A 19,465-nucleotide genomic window follows, 5' to 3' on the forward strand; every position below is an offset into this window, starting at 1 on the left:
GTTACTGATTACATAACAAGAATGGAATGATCATATGGTAAGAATGTTTGTGTTTGTATGTGGTTATGTTTCATAAAAAAATGACTATGTGGAAGAATACACAACTATGTCATGATATTGTGAGCCACTGATTGTGTACCATGTATGGACTGTATGTATGTTTGTGAAGATGTGCCAATAAAAATATTTAAAAAACAAAAACCTTGTGTGATAGATTTGGCCCAAGGGCCACCAGTAGTTCACAACTCTAATCAAAAGTAAAAGGAGTAGAAATCTCTCTGGTTCTCAAAATTTCCAGGGTGTAAATAACAATGTCCCTAATCCAGGAGTTTCCCTTGAGCCTAGAACTCACCAGTAATGACTTCAGTAAGGTCCAAATCACGAGCCTTTCGGAGCAACCGCACTAGAGCAGGAACACCGTCACAGTTCTTTATGGCAATTTTGTTATCCTGATCACGTCCAAAAGAGATATTCTTGAGAGCTCCACAGGCTCCAAGATGCACTTCCTTTTTGGGGTGGTCTAATAATCCCACCAGCACTGGAATGCCCTTGAGCTTCCGCACATCAGTCTTCACCTTGTCATTGCGGTAGCACAAGTGCTGCAGGTACGCAGCTGCATTGGACTTGACAGCATCCAGGCGGAAACCCAGCATGGCGATCACCTCTGGCAGTTCCGGCTGTCGCCAATTGGGAGGCGGGGGTCCTCCCTTGCGCAGGCTGTCCAAGCTTGCTAAACTTCCCCGTTCATGCTGGGCCAAAGGAGCCCAATAGTACTGGTCTGCTGGTACCTCTTCACCAATCATGTCTTCATAGCTCCTGCAAGGTTTCAGAAGAACCAAGAGGAAAGAGCTGTCACATCTAGTGTTCTGGACATTCCTACTACCCCTCATTTTTAAGGCAGCTCCAACTCGTTTTATCTCTCTTTTGTATGAATGATAAATTTTTCTTAATGGGATAGAAAGAATTCAGGAATCATTTTAAAGTCACCTGCAATTAAACTAAAACTACTTTTTCTTTCTGTGAATATGTCCTTTAGGAATGTGATGAGCATTCAGATAGGTTAATCACAAAGAATAAAACAAAATTCTGGCTGGTTGGCAACTGAGTGATACCTGATAGCTATTAACATCTCGTAATAGATTAAAATAAGCCTTCAGACAGCAGTTAACAAAAGTTACTGACTCAAAGTCTCAGAAGTCAGCAAACAAAACCTGAGGATAGTTCTTACAAGCCCTTAACTAGAGGAAACAGCTGTAAACTGTCCCTACCCTATTTTGAAAATCACAAGGAAGGTGGATAGAGTAAAAATAGTAAAGGACTTCTTGTTATGTCATAGGAGGACCTGGCTTTGGTGCTGATGAGGTATCAGCTAGAACATTAACTTCCACAGTGCATCCCAAGGTCATCCCTGCTACTCAACAACTATGTTTAAGACATGATTTCCACCCTACAATTTCCAAAGACATTAACTTCAATTCTGTTGAAATGGAGACCGACCAACATCACATTTGGGATACACAACCACAAAGAATAAAAAAGACAAATCAATTGAAGGTAAGAGAAAAGCAAACCTGAGGTAATTCCTCCCGGTTTCGGTACTACCAACAACCACTAGAGGGTAGGTCTGTCATACTATTATTTATTCACAGCAACCAGGAAGGAAGAGACCCATTATCTGTGAGCTCATCTCACTGGGTGGCTCCCACAGGAGAGGGAGACTCTATTGTGTGGAACTCTCCAAATAAACCTGTGTTTGTTCAACAAAACCACCTCCACAAACTCTCAAGGTTAGCATGACCCAAGGGCCTGCCTCACAGGTACCAACATCAACCACTCAATAGTGATTCAGATAGACAAAGGAAGCATTTAATAAAAATCACCAAGACTACTTGAAAACATCACTTATATAAAATGAACAGGTTAAATAGCTAAACTTTAAAGTAGACTACTAAACAGTATGGTAAGATTCTATTTTAGTAAGGGAAAGATAAAGATAAAGATAAAGTAGCTCACTTGCATAGGGAAAAAAAATAGAAAGATATGCACCAAAATGTTAATAGTAAGTTCTGAATTGAGCATGTGGTTTTTTTTTAATTTTTATTTTAACAGCAACTACAAAACAATTACTATAACCAACATTGTAAACACTCAGAGAAATCTGACACTTCCTTCTTTTACAGGCCCTGGATCATGATATTCTTTCCTTTGTTTTACAAATAACAAAGCTGTTCCCAGAAAGAGTAAACGACTTGCTTGACAGCTACAGAGCTAGTGGCAGAGGCACAAACAGAAGTCTAGTCCAGTGATTTTTCCACACACCACACTGTTTTACTGTTTTAGTTTGACCTTGTATTACTCTCTTCCGGAACAGGAAACAGCTAATGTTCTTGCTGGAGAAGGAGGTTTCCAATACTTCCCTGGAATAAATCCAAGGACCAGGCCTCAAAATCATTCTCTCTATACCAATTGGCACAGTTACACACAAAGAGAATGAACTGGCCACTCACACCCATCTGGGTCCAATCACTCTTTACTAATGAGGAAGTCAGAAAAAGCAGACTTGTACTAGAGCCAACACCCTGGGTAGATGATAGTTGCTATCTACCACTGCTCTAGGTTGTACCAACTTAAGTATGGTGTCCCTTCTGGAATAAAAGGTGAGTCATGTGGGAGTTGGATTAGCTATCCAAGCAAAAACTGAAAGGTGTGTGATTCAGGCTTAGATAATGGGCCCTCTAACCCTGTATCAGCCCAGTTCACTGTGAATCAAAGCTATATAATATACTAGGAAAATGAAGTCTTGACTGCATACAGAGAAATTCACCGGCAACTGCTAGGGCAGTGTTAACATCAAGACTACCATAAATCTTCCCTTGCTTCTTATTTCTCTTTGCCTGGAAACACTGTCTCAAGTTTCCATTGGTCGGCAGTGTGTAAGCCAAATCTGTTTTTATATCACCCCAGAACTAAGTTTATACTTTTAAAAGGTTGTTAAAAAGAAGAACATACAACAAAGATGATACACGGCCCACAAAGCCTGAACTATTTCTTTCTGATACTTTACCAAAAAAGGTTTGCCAACCCCCAATGCATTCCCTCAAGGTCAACCATTGACTAGTCCATACATCAATCACTCCCTTTTTCACATCACCGAAGAATCCCCAGGGACAAAAAGTAAAGTCAGCATAGGCAGCTGCTTAGTGACCTTTCAGAATGTCACTACTGTGCCATTCCCTAAGGATGTTACCCCCAGTTCAATTTATAATCAAATGTAAGATCCTAAGCACAGTTTGTCAGGTTAAGGTTTGTTTTTAACTTTGGGATGAAAACCACAGGTGGGTCTTATATAAACCTTAACTGTCTACTTAGCCCCAAAAGCCTAAAACCCTCAAATCTGCTCTTAACACCAAATCAGAAGCAAAAGAAATTCTAGGAACAAGTAAGTGTGTATTCCGTGGCCCCAGTCATCAGGGTTGTCTGTGATACTTCTTATCACCAAAAGGGAGTCAGAACTTACCCAGAAATACCAAAAAATATGGCATGGAAGCAAAATCCACTCTTTAGGACATAGACGAATTAACTATCACAAATCTTTTTCTATAATTACAATATGACTTTTATAATGGAAAAAAAAACAATACAACAAATCAATACTATGTAAAGTTAGAAAACAGAACAAGGTTGCCTTGCACTAAAAAAAATTAGTGGAGAAAGGGTTACAAGTGTCTCTGATCCCAAAAAGCTCTTAGAAGTAGAAGAAAGAGCTACCCCTTCTCCTTATCTCGCAAAGGCCCTTTCCTCCCTCGATTCTTGCCTACCTGAGGCGTCGGCGAGGGTCAGAGGGAGTTCCAGTCCGACGGGCAGTGCCATAATCAGACATCATGCCATAGTCCAGGTCATCATACCCCATGCTACGCTGGTCGTCCTCTAGCCCGTAGGGCTCTGGGTGAAAGCGATGTAGATCCACGCTGCTCCCACCTACCCGAACCTGGGGCTGGGGCCCATAGACATCCTGTCTACTAGGTGCCCGGTAGCCCTCCATGCTGGGCCTATACCGCTCCTCAATGCGGGTCACCCGGGACAGACTGCCATAGTTGTCACTGCCAGCTGGATAACCATCTTCATAGTGGCGGCTATATCCATCAGGAGGGTAGTGGAAATTCCTGGGAAGGGTAGCAGTGCCCGCTTGTCCCACATAGGGACCAGGTCCCCCATTGCCATTCTTGCGGAAGTCACGACCCAGAGTTTGGATATAGTTGTTAGACACCGAGGAGGCATCCACAGGCAACCCGTCTGGTCCCACAGGGACTGGCTGTACTGTCCGTGTTGTCACAGTTTTCACTACTTTCTTGACCTTCAAGTAAAGAATGAAACAAAGAAAACAAACTAATGATGGGAATGAGCAGTATCAGCTTACATTCTAGAATACTTTAAGAAATTAACTCCAACATCCAGCTCACTGTCTCTAGAAATGCTTTACAACTATGGATACATCTTATAGGAAGTCTTCAAGCAGGAAAACTGCCCTAGAAGTAACTATGCCTATAAGGGAAGCTATCACAGACTTTTATATATCAACTCTCTTCCCCAGTCCTTTAGTTTTCCCCATATCTCTTCTTTTATCTTCTCTAGCTGGCCAGAGATCACTTTTTTATGCCTTCACCAAAGATCAGATGCTTTTCATTCACCTAATTAAGTACTTAGTTCCTCCCCTAATAGGGACCATAGGAAAACCTCTTTCATTACTCTCAGACCTTACTCAAGTCTCAGCTTACTGTGGTCTCTGTACGCCGAGTGGTCCCATCATCCGAGGTCTCCACAGAGACAACAGACATGGCTCCCTCAGGGTCCTCCTCTGTGTAAGTCTCCACAATCTGCCCCGGCTCCTGCATCCTGGGGATGGTGCTATACAAAAGATGACTGTGATCCTACAATGGAAAAGAGAAAAAGGAACAAGCTACTATTACATCATATATATTAACAATCCACCACAGTGAAAAGCATGGGATGGGGACTGGAACTCCTCTTATACCTATTATATAGGCCCCAGAATTTTTAGAGGGATGGCTGTCCCCATCTTTCAAACTTGTACAAAGGGCAATACATATAATTTCCCTGTTCTAGTCAGTTAACAGACATGAACTGAATTAACTATAGTCATATCGATATCCAAGAGACAGAGACAGCAGATTTAACTTCCCAGTTCTGGTCTAAATGAATATGAACTCTGTTAACTGCAGCTCATCTATATCTGGGTGACACTTCAAGAGAATATCTAACTCAATGAACAATTAACATTTAAGATGCACCAGAGAATTCCAATATAAATCAATTAAGACTTGCTAAAAGTTACTCATCATCAGATGCTACTATCTAAGGCTCAAAATCAACAAGGTTTTAGGTAGAGTTTTCTGCAAAGTGGACACACATCCCCTTTAGAAAAGGAATGCAGAGGTTAAGTGGTTAAATGTGGGGAAGAGGAATTTAGTGAGTGGTGAAAATCAATGTTCATTAAAGTTCATTCCAAACCAGAACTACAGATACATTATGGAGCTCCACTTATTTATTCTTCCTAAATGAAAGAAACTGATATTAATGGATAGTTATAACATGACAGATACTTTATAGGACACCAAAATGCTCTTATAGACTGGGGAAGAAAGAAAATATGATGTAACCCAGGCCTTGGGCCAAAAGAATTACCTGGGGTCCGTTGAGCTTCAGATCTGAAAATTTCTGTCTCTCAAGGTCAGCATCGCCCACAAACCGGCCGTTCTGAAACAAAGCCCACAAGAAAACTATTTTATAGTCTTCCTTTGCTTTATTAAACATAAATGATTTTTTCCCAAGCAGGAAGAGGTTTTTAGGAAGATATTTGTGGTCTGCAGTTTCAGCACTCATAAAAGAACCAAATCACTCCTTAGTCTTAGCATTTTCCTCAAAATTGGAATCAGGCGTAGTATTCTGGCAGACTAGGGCTCTGGAACATAAGAATGTAAGCTCCATGAGGGCAGAGGTGTTTATTATTTGGTCAGTTTGTTCCCTGAAGTATGCCAAGTGCCTTGAACAGTGGCACATAATAGGAACTCAAACTAATTGCTGAGTCAACAGCAGAGACTCAAATTAAGTTCCCAACACCCAATCTTGGAAGATCACAAGAATAAAAGCAAAGTTGAATGAGCTTGGTTGGGGGTTTCCAAAAGCCTTCTTTATTGTTCCATGCTCCTTAATGCTCTACTACCACTGGAAACCCCCATAACATGCAACTTGTTTAAGAAAGAAGAAATATGAGTCTCCTTTTCCAAGTATGAAAAAGAAAACAAGTAGCCCAACTCCTCTCAAGCAAACAGACACTTCAATATCGTTTTCACCAATTATTAAAGCCACAGAACACACTCCAAAATGTAACTGTGACGTTGCCCTGTTTTAAGCAGAAGGGAATAACTAATGACATTATACTATGTAAAAGTGCATTTGCCTGCTCCTTCTCCAATAGAATGCAGTGAGACCCAGCGACCTTGGGAGAGTATTCCCCCCTACTAACCCCCATTATGTATGTAGGGAGTATAATGCATGGAGAGGAAATTAAACCTTACTTTCAGGAAGAAGGAAGGGTGTGGTTTCATTGCTGAGTAGAAGTTAAAAATAAAAAAGAGCACAAGCAAGAGAGAAACCACACACTAAATCCTGGAATTCCCCACCAACTACAGGTCTGATCAGTCCAGTTCCCCATTTCCAACATATACTTCTCATCCCTAACTCTCTACTCTAGTACCTATAAAAATCCTGGGAACATTACAAACACACAGCCTCCTCAAATTCCTAACCATCCCCCCATTAGGGGGATAATCTTTCTTTTCACTTAAGTACAAAGCTCCTCAGCACAAGGAACCTTTTCCTTTGCCTTAACAAATCAATAAGTAATCAATGAAAAGGACTACTGAACTGTGAAGAATGTTCTGCTTCCCACCCAGAGATCTCTTAAGATACAGTCTATCAGTCAATGCTTACTACACACATCCACACAGTCAAAAATAGACAAAAGCTCAGGCAAATTATATCACAACCAAGTCAGACTAGAGAGACGTATGAAACACAAGACACTTCTCTTTTCTAACATCAACAATCCCAAGTCATATCACAGTCAGTCAACCTCAGAGACCACTGGCTCCTGTGGTTATATGGGTTAAACAGCAGCATGACGCTCCCTCTCCAACTTAACCAATGGAATTAACAATGACCCTTCCTCCAAGACATGATTTACATAGCCAACAAAAAGAGCACACAAGGAGAATACGGGGCAGAAGCACACAATTTATGGACACTGCCACACCTTCTGAGCACAGACTGTACTCTGAGACTGACTGAACTGGAGCTAAGAGTATAAGGCATCCAACTTTCCCAACCACTAAGTAGGTATTGAGTTTCCTGGATACAAAGGCAATCAGAGAAAACAGAAGCAACTTAAGTATTCATACAAACTACACAATCTACCATTACTAGAATTGCATCCCAATCCAGATACCCCAGTCCAACAAAACAGGAAGTTAGATGGATGCTTCTAGAGATAAGTCCACCCAATTAGGCAAAGCAGCAATATTCCCTATCTCTTAGTATTTATCACCTCCTGGAAAAGTTCATAATGAATTACGGGCACTCGAGAGCCCATCACAATCAGGAAAGCAGCTTCCCAGGAAGGACCATAGCCACTCTATAACCATGCCAAAATCCTACCTGCAGGTCTGACGGAAAGAGGGGTTACCTGATGCCGGCGGGTGAGGGTGCCGTTGGCCATGAGTGGATTGGCATCTTGTGGTGAGACCCGGACGCGTTCCAGTTGCGCCGAGACGTGGCGCCGTTCCTCTTCCAGCGCCCGGGTCAGCTTCTCAAACTGGGCCTCTTGTTCCTTCACAGAGGCCAAGATGCTGGCGGTCGACTCCACCTCTGAGTCGTCCATGACGGTAAGGGGCAGAGCCGCCGCAGGGCAGGGTAAAAAGGAAGGTGGATCACAGAGGGAGGAGGAAGGAGGGAGAAAGCCCCCCTCACTTCACACCACCGGGAAAGGGTAAGAAAGAGGGGAGAAAGGGTCACAGGTCAGAGAAGAGAGATGAATTATTAATCCCAGAGCCAAAGATGCCCTCTTGTGGTAGTACTGCAGTACAGAAAGCAAGCCACCACCAGCCTGGGAACCCTTCACCAGGTCTAATAGCGCAAGATCCTTTTCCCACTATCCTACTCCACAACCCACCAGGAATAACTATTGAAAGGAAAGGTGCCAACTAGATACAACTACACTGTTGGTAAGTGAGGGAGGATGCAGCTAAAGGCTGGAACCATGACGTGAGATTAAAATTAGATTATCTGTCCCTGGAAAAGTTTACTGGCATCAACTGCAATGAACAGTTATATTCAACAGTACAAACCAGCAATCTGTCCTGCAGAAGCAAGCCACTTTAGAGATAAGAGAGCAGTACAGATTTTACTTAACCTCTCCCAAATCTGAACGCCGAAATTGCTGCAGTGAGGTAAAATATACTAAATCAATATGTCAAATTAAAATGCCAGTAAGAAATGGAAATAATAAAAACTTCCCACCAAAGACAGGAGACAAAATTAAGGCTAGATTCTCAATTTAAAAGCCCTTGTATTTAAGACATTTATGAAGAGGTCTTTCTACCTTTCAAAATTATGCTACTATATTGAGGGCAAAACTTGTTTCTTGACTAATGGAGACAGCAATAGAACACAAAAACTGTGTGTAAAAAGGCACTGTTTTCAGGGCCTTTACTTCTCTGGGGAATAGGAAATGGAGCATTAGGCTGAAACTCGGAAATCTTTCTCCAAAGTAGTTCAAATCCTAACTAATCAATGGCTAGAATTTCCTACAACTCTGCAGAGAGCTCTAAATAGACTATTTTGCCCCTTTGATTTGTTCCAATCCAGGTTAATTATTCTAGTATCTAGAGGGCTTCTGTATGCTGTTTCTACAATAAATGATTACTAATATAGAAATCAAGGGCTCCCCATACCTTTATTATATAAACAACAAGTTGGTTAGTAAAGGCAGGAGCATTGTATTCAAACTGCTGAACTTCACAGGGTTTCTCTCCTATACCTGAGAGATTTCAAGGCCAGTCCAAAAATAATACAATATTGAAAAGTAGGTTTTAGGATACATTTTCTTCCCTACTCCCCACCCTCTCATCAACCCCTAAAGAAAAAAGCACTTATAATAGATATTTTTTATTCTTAATAAACATATTTGCATACACACCTGTTAAGAGAAGGTCGTAACTGATTGATTTAACACAGAGAACAGCCCAGTCTAGACTCAAAGAGTCATGGGAGAAGCGTCCCAGCCACCACAGCAAGGAGGAAGCAGGAAGGAGAGAGCTGTAGAAATATTTGGAGGAAAAATGGGAATGAGAGGAAAATAAAATATACCCGATACATAAAATGAGAAGGGAAGGTATATTGTGAGAAAGACACTTGGAAATGGAAGGGAATAATTTCAAATATGATTTGGAATTGCTTAATGTAACAGACGCCTTTTGGACTTCACTGTTTTCTGATACCCGGGACTTGGATGTGATTTCATCAAAACCTGGACTCTACTGTCATACCAGAGTTCTACTACTTTTACTTTCATTTAGAACTAGGAGCAGATTACAGTATGAATAAAACCCCACTTACCCCCCCTACCTATTTCCAGCAACGAAGTCGGAGGGAGGGGGACCCTGCTGTTAGGATGCCCTTCCCCCTCCTTCCCACCTCTCAAAGACAGAAACCTCAAAGCCCAGTTCCAGCATGCCCGCAAAGACATTGAGAAACCAATGCAATAGTAGAGATGAGGAAGACATGTGGGGACTAGCCTAGGCTGAGCCTTTTGCTTAAGCTCCCTTTCCCACGCTCACCAGAGCCCCACCAAACTCAAATTCTTGGGCCTGTTTGCCTTAGACTATATTCACTGTTCAACAAGCAAGAGTTCCCGGAGGAAATTAATGAAAAGGTACCCAATAAACTCTTCCTGGATCAAAAACACCTGTTTTGATGAAAAAAATATGGATAAAAATAAATAAATAATAGGGGGACAAGGGGTAAAATAAATTGGATAGATGCAAATACTAGTGGTCAGTGAGAGGGAGGGGTAAGAGGTATGGTATGTATGACTTTTTCTTTTTTCTTATTTCTTCTTCTGGAGTGATAAAAATGTTCCAAAAAAGGATCACGGTGATGAATACACATCTGTGTGATGATATTGTGAGTCACTGATTGTATACCATGTATGGAATGTATGTGTGTGAAGATTTATCAATAAAATGTTAAAAAAACAAACAAAAAAAAAAACACACCAGTTTAATTCTCTATCATTATGACTCGTTCCAGGGATTCCAGTGACTGAATCTGAGAACATGGTGGCCCTTCTCTAAACCTTCCTACCCAAGCTCTGGACAACCTAATCACATATCAATTCCTATCCTTCCTTTCAGTCCAAAGCCAATCTGGGCTTTCTCATATTCCCACCCTACATTCCAACAGGACACTCAAGTCTTTAATAAATACCCTTATAAAAAACGTTGCTCTAGGCAGGCGATGATGGCTCAGCAGGCAGAGCTCTCGCCTGCCATGCTGGAGACCCAGGTTCGATTTCTGGTGCCCACCCATGTAAAAGAAAAAAAAGTGTTTCTCCTTTTCAATTCCATTTCTTCATTTTAAGCCCTTGCCCTTCCGCTATGTACAATGACCTATGAACCTTCCACAGCAAGAGGACTCAAGAGAGATTCTTCCAGTTATTAAGTTTCAAAAGGCCTGAATTGCAGTTACCAGTCTGGCAGCCTCTGCCCTGTAATCTTCACTAATAAAGCTCAAACTACCACTACTACAGGGCATACAGTGACAGCCTGCCTGCTGCAGAAAGACACTGTCAGCCTGCCACTTTTTATCCCCACAACTTTAATTCAAGACTGGGGGTTAGGAAGAAAAGTAAGGAAAACTACCCAGGGGTCCAGGTCAGGAAACAAAATCTAGAGAGACACTACCTTCTTCCATCTTCATGGCTTTAAAGCTGACCATCTGCCTCTAATTTGAGGAGGAGGCAGCATAATTAAACAGAAAGAGAAGATGAGATTCTTAGGTCTAAAAGTACGGAGAGATTTTTTGCCTGAAAAAGGGCAGAAGCAGAGGTTGTGTGGGATAAAATAAGACATACAAGATGGATCCCAGTCCTGGCTCTGCCACTAGCCACAACAGCAGTAGGTACCTGCCATGTTCTCATTTGTAAGATGCCAATACCACCACTAGCCCTGTCTAACTCAAGAGTTGCTGTGAGGATCAGATAACATGATGCATGTTATACAAAAATGAGGTATTAAGTTGTTTCAAGAGTTAGTTTCTCTCTTCCAATTACATTACTTAATGGTAATGCCTCAGCCCAAAACTATTTTACAAACCAGTAGATGAAATTAATTGGATCAAGCGCATAACTGGGTTCTATTGAGGGGATGAGCTGGTTTTCCTACTTCAACTCAATTTACCAAAAGAACCTACTTAGAACAATGTTTCTGGAACATACGATATTTTCACCATATATGCTAGTGCTTAGCAGTCATCACAGCATAATATATGATCTTAGCAGTTTACTACCAAGGAGAAAGGGAAGGTGGAAATAACCAGCAATTACTGAATGCTTTACATTTATTATCCTGGCAATCCTTACAACAACCCTTAAGGAAGTAAGTTTTATTGCAAATGAGAAAACAGGCTCATAGGTGGAAAAATGAACGAAAGTCTCACAGTTAATGGTAAAATTTTAATTTAAATTCACCATCAAGTCAAAAAATTAGAAGATCAGTATAAAATGGATAACCCCTAAGAGCCTTCTTCCCAAACACCATAGGAAAAAGGGAAAAGAAAGGGCTTCCAATTTTCTTTAGACTTAAGGGTTATCCATAATGTCTAGATATGAGATATAAGTGGGAGAAAGAAAAAAATCAGAGGAAAAAGAAGCATTAGTTGGAGAAGAGAATAGAGCGATTAGACAAGCTACAGTAAATGGCCTCATAGCAGGCTTAAGAATTCTTCTCCCTGTCATGCACATCACAAAAAGATTATGTACAGATCAGAGTCTGCAAACCATTAACTAACTTTGACAGAGAATCAAGCCAACACCATTCCAGGTTTGCCACTTAGTTTTCAAATGGATTACACCTGCTATCACCACAGAGCGGCCACTGAGGAGTTCCGAAAGGGAGAGCGAGACACATAAAGTAACTCTTGCTATTTCCCTAGAACTATATTTTCTGAGAATAACTAGTTTTACTCTTAACAAGCCATAGGTCCTATATTATTGTATTCCCCACATACTAGAAAGACCTTCCTATTATTACGCAATCTCCCTCATTTAAGCAATGGCGATAAAAATTCAGTCTCACTCTTTAAAAACTCCAAACCGAAAGAAGTTAAATTTAATAAAATATCCAGAAGGACCAAACAGCTGAACAATGCTAACTAGGCAGCAGTGTGAAAATCACTAACCAACAGCACAATCACTGGAATGAAGGTTTGTTCTACTGCAAACTGGTGGTAGAAACATAAATTGGAATTATGATTCTTAAGAGGTTAAGAATATAGGCTGAGCAGTCAGATTGGGTTCAAGTCCCAGCTCTATCACTTAACTATATGACTGGCAAATTACTATTTCATCTCTCTAAACCTCAGCTTCCTATTCCATAAAATGGGGGAAATAAAAATACACAGGGTGGTAGTTATGATTAAATAAGACAATCCACTTAAAGTGCTTAGAAAAATGTCAACACAAAGAAAGATATTAATACTGTTACTATTACGAATATTACTACAAATAGCTAAACAGAGGGACTAGAGTTTTGACATTGTGGTAGGGTTTTTTTTTTAATAAACTACGGGTGTTAGTCCATGCTCCCCTCTCCTATATCCACAGCCCCATAAAATACAAGATTTTCTTCACACTCTAGAAGGGAAAAACGAAATACCAGACTAGGGGTCAAAAGACCTGGGGTTCAAGTCCTGTCTCTGCCAAAAACTAGCTGGGGACCTTACTGCAATAAGAGGAAAGATATTTTTTCCTGAGACGGAGAACTCTGAACCCACAAAGTAGTCTTTGGGTGCTCGAGAAATAACTTATTTTCTGTAGCCAGTCCCAAAGGGAGCTCTCCTCCCTTCTTCCCATTTATTCAACATGAAATCACAACCAATGTCACAAATACATAGTCTCCCTCTAAGAGCACTGATAAGCAAAACTCCATTTCCATGTCATCGTGGGATTTCAAAAAGCTTTTTTTAAAAAAGTACACTGAGCCTACTGAAGAGTATCATACCAGTCGATAAATCATCATACCTGTAACACCACATACTGTTTTATACCACATTCCAACTGTACTGTGGAATCTACTGTACTGTAGATTCCTTTAAAATGCCTTTTACTGCCTTAACTGACATTTGCCCCAAAATTCAAAGCAATTACTCTTATTCAACCCCATACACACAGAAATTTATATCCTGTTTCTAAATCAAAGGTTGTGTCAATAGTTTTTCTATGGTACCTTATCACAAAGAGTGCTTGTATCAGAGTCCAAAGTCTAAGTAAGTACCCCACCACTCTACTTGATGTTCCACTGTCTGAAGCTCCCAGTCAGAACAATTTTAGTACTTCTCCCTTCACTGGGGAAGACTCTCTACTCTAATCCTCAAATTCCCAGGCTTGATTTGCATAAAACCTAAAAAAGGGAAGGCTCTGTTCAACTTCACAATCTCATCTGAACTGAGAACTTCTGGGAGTCACAAAAGAATCATCCCTTTGTGTTAACAGCCACCTATATTCAGAACGTGGCTTTGACTTATATATTGGCAGCTTCTCTGGTCCCCTGTGAATCTGCTTTATGCCCAGTTCTCCATTTAGAGCACTAAAAAGGATGACTAGCTGAAGGAGACTTATAAGAAAGCAAAGAAAAACTGGGTATCACTGTATCTACCATGAATCTCTCTGATAAATTAAGGGAGTCTCTGGGCAAATCACCCTCCTTTTAGGAAAGAGTGACGTATAATATCCTATTGGGATTTTGGAGAAAATAAGAATTTTAAAATAATTTTTAAAAAATAATTCTTGTTAAAAAGGAGGTCAAACCTGGCAATCTTCATAGCTTACTAAGGCATCTTAAACTACTTCTGTTTTATAATCTTGACCCAAAATTACCTGTCAAGATTTAGTTTTTATTGATTTAACAAAAAGCAAACAAAACAAAAATGCCACTATCATGATCTCCTAAATGCAGAGACCAGAAGGAACATTCTTCTTGCTCTTCCCAATTACTTCCTTACCCAGTTATTATGGGAAGCCCCCCAAACCATAACATAATAAAATGGCTAAATGCTAGGCTGGCTTTGAAGTAAAGGAAGGGTGTGGTTCTCAGCTACAGAAGGGGCCCCCAGTTCTGAAAGGCTACAGAAACAAAACCTGCTTTTCCCTGGAGCATACATGATACACACACACACACACACACTCACTCACACACACAGGACTGGTCTAACAAGTCCTTCTGATCTCTCAGGCCAAGCTGCCTACTTCTCCTCCCCCATTACCCACAAGCCTCTCCAAGGTCCTCCAGCAGGACAGATTAACACTGAATTTGCTCTCAATCCTGAGAAAGTCTGAGACACACTGAGTTACTTGCCTGGGTCCCTGTTGCAACCTTGCCAAAGGCATCTCACCTAGCCTTATAAGGAGAAAGAAAGACTTTAGGGAGAGCCGATAAGGAAACAAAGGTAAGAGGGACAGGCAAAAAGCAGAGGGAGGTGTCAGACTAGAGGAAGGGGAGAGGCCAAAGCCTTTCTCCTTTCTACCAGAGGAGTAGAAAATGCCAAGTACACAATAGAAAATGAGAAAAAAATCTAATCCAAATGGTAAGGTACTGCACTGTTTAACTCATAAGTCATAAAAGAAAAATCCTAAAATTAACTAGGGCACCTTATACCATTTCCTTCCCTGGGCTAGAAAAAAAAATTCATGGAAAAATGCTTAACTTTAGGGTTTTCTAGGCCATCCAACTGTTTGAGTTCACATTCCTTTTTTAAAGAGATAGCTACTCATCAAATCTTAGTTTCTTTCTATGGCACTCTCCCCATCTCTTTCCCTATCATTTGAAGATAACTTGGAAAAGTGGAAAACATGTATTTGGTTCATATTAAATAACTCAGTGCCATTTCCTCAGAGCCCTGAAAAAAGACCAACAAGATTTATCTTTCTATCAGATTGAGTCTGAACACAAGCCACAGAGAGAGAAGGTGTGGGCCTACGAAGAAACCAGTCAGAACCTATTTCAACAACAGGGCACATGGCTGAAGTGTTTCTAATCTGAAAAAATAAAGTAAAAATTTCAAACTTCAAAGGGGAAGAAAAGTTGGGAATTATTAATTACTTATCTCCCCCTATAAGTTTTTATACATAATCCTCTCCAAATCCTTTGAACTAATGTTGCCCCCTTTTTTTTAAAGATAAGTAAATTGTGCGTGACAAGTATTTAGTATCTCCTCTAAGGTAATAAAGGTAGTAAGCAATGGAAATGCTCAATGAGTATGAACTGTCTATGCTTCCTGTGGTTAAAAGTTATTCTAACACAGTGAAGTTGGCTAAAAGCAAACTTTGGGGTGAGGGAGGGGGTAGGTGGAATCAACTAGACCTTAGGGTCTGGACCTTCATGTTAAAGAACAAGCGCTTACTCAATTTTGGGGAAAAGTAGCTTGCAATCTACCTCATATCCCCTTCATAAAGAAAAAGCACACAGAAGGGAAGGTGGCAGGGACCAAAGGTATTACTTTGCACAAACCCCTCCCCACTAACAAATGTGCTGTAGAAATCTAGCTACGTGCCGCATTCTCTGATCACACACACGAACACACCCCAGGAAAGAAAATATTATTGCAAATATCCATACTCTCATTTTTAATTTGTCATCTCAGTAAACCAAAAGCAGAGATCAGAGATGGGGTGGGAAACAGAAGGAACTAGAAGTAGGGAAGACTGTGCTAGCCAGCAACTGAACAGAGGGGAGGGATTGTTCTAGTGGTATGTTAGCAATCTGCCTCTAGGGCAGCTGTCCTCCTGAGTAATCAAAGGCGGGTTTGTGTTGTATGCTCAGGGACTAGCCAGCAAGGAAAGAAGTTGAGAACTCAGCCACCCAATCCACAAAGTGAGAAGGGATGTCTGTTTCACAGCTGGGTTGGAGGGCAGGGCAAATACAAAGCAAGAGAGAAAGGAGGATGGCAAGGGCAGGGAGTGCTACAGGTGCTACTTCAGTCTCCAGATAGGAATAAAATTCAAGAAAACTACCAACCATCTCCTAGTTTGCTCTAACATTAGAGTATTCCCAGTACCTCTCAATATAGAAACCAAAGAATGGGTAGGTTTCTCCTGCTCTGTGGGATTAGGAAGCCAATTAGAAAGATGGGACCTAAAATGCAGGGCCCCAGCGCTGCCCATTTCTTTCTATCCCACTCAGGTATCTGCATTATATACAATGAATAAACATTAAGGTCCACCTCCTTCTAAAATTCCTTTCTTAATTAAATCTTTGAGGTCCATAAATAGCAATAACAAAATTTAGTGAGATCTCTTATGCTAAAAGATCAAGGCCATTTATATAACTCAAGTGCTAAAGCGCAAAAGGCCAGTCGGAATTCACACTCTCCCTAATCCCTCCGAATAGCTAGATGCTCTGAGACGGATTACACACAAAGACTGCTCTCTTCTCTGTAGAGCTCTGTAGCAGAGAGCTGCTCTCTAGGGACAAAGAGATTTCACAGGAGAACCACAAAGACATCGCCCCTTTCTGTTCTCCCACTCCCAGCTTTCTCACTTCCTGTCAGTAGCACCAGACCACAGTATCCCAGAAACAAACAAATACAAAGTACTGGATTCTGGGCTGCAGGCCAACCGCATTCCAGGGCACCCTGTCTACCAATCACCAGCCAGAGCTCCCACTTTGCCCTGCTCGGTTCCTTATCATGTTCAAGGAAAACAACCCTCCTCCCAGCCCCCAGCCAACACTACCCAGGACAAAGCTCAGGCCTTTAAGAGTCAGCAGAATGATACTGTGTATGGACAGAAGGGTCTGGAGGGGTTGAGGGGCTTTTTAAGATTCCTACTTGGCAAGTTTCTTTACTTTTAAGGCATAGCACTGGGGATTTTAAAGATACTGATGCTGTTACATTAAATTCAGTTATCTGTGATATGTCCCTGTAAAAAGCCTCATTCTGGCAATCCAGTCACCAACCTGAATTCAGCCAAGAGAAGAGTCCCCACCTGGAGAACTACTTTACAACAGACCCTGTCACTTTCCCTATCACCCATTTCTACTGTTTTCAAAGTCTCTTCTTTTTTCCACAAGCATAAAATTGACTCCTAAAACAGGCCCCACAGAGAACAAACAAAGGCAGCAGACTCCACCCTATAAAGAGACAAGACAGGCACCAGCTTATCAGGTCCTGGGAGCAAAGTTCCCCCACTGTCCCTAGAGAATGAGAGGAGAGTCACTAGGAATCGCACAGCAGCCTTGGTGACAGAGAGGTCAAGCCAACTTCAGCTTTTCCTGCTTGCTGCACTTTAGCCCCTGAACCCCTAGAGTAGACCAAGAGCTGAAGACCTGGAGCCCAGTCAGTAAAGAAAGGCTCCCTTCCAAATAAGGGTTTTCAATTGACTCCAAGAATGGGAGATATAAAACATTTTCCTATTATCTTGCACAAGCCCATTGGAAGTTAGCACAGATGCAGACAGAGGTTAAGTTCTATTAGCCACATTCTTGAAATCCAAAGAAGTGATATCCCTTGCCCAAAGGGCTCAATTTTCTGTGCATAAAACAGCACAAAGTTCAGCACAGAGTTCTCCAACCAGGGACATCCTAGACAATTAGTAAATAGGCTATCATTTCTCATCTTTCCTCCTCACTTTTTTTTTCCTTCTTCTTTGACAAGCTTAGACTAGAAATACTCCAAGCTGAACACTGATCTAGGCAGCACAACTTCGAAAGAATTAGTCCATATCTGGATCTCTTATAAACCAGAGGAAGTAGGTGGGGTAGGAATACACAAAGCAGTCAGCCATTCTAGGGCTGGATAGAGAAGTGAATATTTAACACTGTATTTAAGATCAGAACTTGAACAACAAGGCCTAGCCAACTGCAAACTCTATTATGGAAACACATGAAACTAAAAGTTCAGGACTTCTTGCAGAGCACCAAACATGATTAATTCCTTTTCTCTCTCAAGTAACTGAAAACTTGGTTATAATTGGTACTATTCTCCCTCATTCATACCTGAGCTAAAATAAATCATAGTAAATTTAAGTACTACTGTTCAGGGTAGATATATAAAAGCAGATGAAAATAGTGTAGTTCAGGAGAGTTTTCTGAGACACTTTAAAAAAAAAGTTTGTAGAAGGCACAGCCCAGACAGAGAACTGAACACACCCATGTCAGTGTGCTGCTGCTCCAATGGATGCCTGGCAGCTTTCCTGCCTCAAGCTGAGCAGGTGAGGGAGAAAGGGAGTGCTGACTCAGAAATATAGTCACCTTGGTGTCTGAAGGAGGCAGAGGGACCAGTATAGCCAAACGGTTACAATTCAGCATGACTTCACCAGATGTCCTGGTTCTAATTGTATATCTGGCTGTTTGCAAACACATTTAGAAAACTAAGCAAAGGAATAATGAATGGGTAAGAAGAAAATCACTGGAGGGTATGAGGACTTAAGCTGAATACTCAAAAGTTAGAAATGCATGCATATGCTTTGCTATCTAACTTCCCACACCCTTTTCTCCCAAAACTGAAAGAATTAGAGGGAAGAGTATCAGGCAAAAGAAAATGATTGGGAAAGATTTAGCTACATTCCAACTAGCCAACATCCCACATAGTATTAAGAGTGCCTGAGAATCCAATCCCACTACATGCGAGTTGCTAGGACTCTGCTAACAGACATCTAATTCCTCCCCAACCCCCATTCCCCACTACCAAACACTCTAAAAAGAAGCATAACTGAGATGGCTTGATGAAGGCACCAGCTGTTTCCACCACTCTCCTCCCCACCCCCACCCCAGAGACCACAGTTCAAGCTCACATCAAACACTTAATACAACTGAATGGTCAGTAGGAAAAAGCCTGTACTAAAATAGCAGGAAGAGTGCCAACTGGCCCCACTTAGAAGGAATGCTTTCTTGGCTCAATTTAAAAATAAAAAAACCTTTGTCATCCCCTCCCCTCTGCCCATTAATGTTCTCCTTTCCCCAACCTACTCCCCATCAGTGTCAAAGGTTTCAATTTCTTCCATACAACTCCTTGATCTATTTTCAAATGTTAGGGAATATTGGAGAGGTATATGTAAGGTTAAGGGTAAGATAATAATGTCTGGGAGATTAGAGGCCTTCTGGACTCCAATAGCCAA

General features: G+C 41.2%; 1 protein-coding gene across 13 annotated transcripts in view; it reads right to left on the reverse strand.

The window, feature by feature from the left end:
* Nucleotides 1-19,465, reverse strand: part of CTNND1 (catenin delta 1) — a 51,047-nt gene that overhangs the window by 15,734 nt on the left and 15,848 nt on the right. For 7 of the 13 annotated variants that reach the window (XM_077116194.1, XM_077116197.1, XM_077116200.1 and 4 more), the window contains 6 exons: nt 9,275-9,393; nt 7,763-8,045; nt 5,704-5,775; nt 4,776-4,928; nt 3,819-4,354; nt 353-816 (listed from right to left, as the gene is read on the reverse strand). In XM_077116194.1, coding sequence (XP_076972309.1) covers nt 353-816; nt 3,819-4,354; nt 4,776-4,928; nt 5,704-5,775; nt 7,763-7,957 — 1,420 coding nt within the window. In that variant the 5' untranslated portion in view covers nt 7,958-8,045; nt 9,275-9,393. The remainder of the gene's footprint in view (nt 1-352; nt 817-3,818; nt 4,355-4,775; nt 4,929-5,703; nt 5,776-7,762; nt 8,046-9,274; nt 9,394-19,465) is intronic. The other 6 variants (XM_077116201.1, XM_077116203.1, XM_077116204.1 and 3 more) reach the window with 3 other exon arrangements.

Source organism: Tamandua tetradactyla, chromosome 9 (genome assembly GCF_023851605.1).
Source record: "Tamandua tetradactyla isolate mTamTet1 chromosome 9, mTamTet1.pri, whole genome shotgun sequence".
Lineage (NCBI taxonomy): Eukaryota > Metazoa > Chordata > Mammalia > Pilosa > Myrmecophagidae > Tamandua > Tamandua tetradactyla.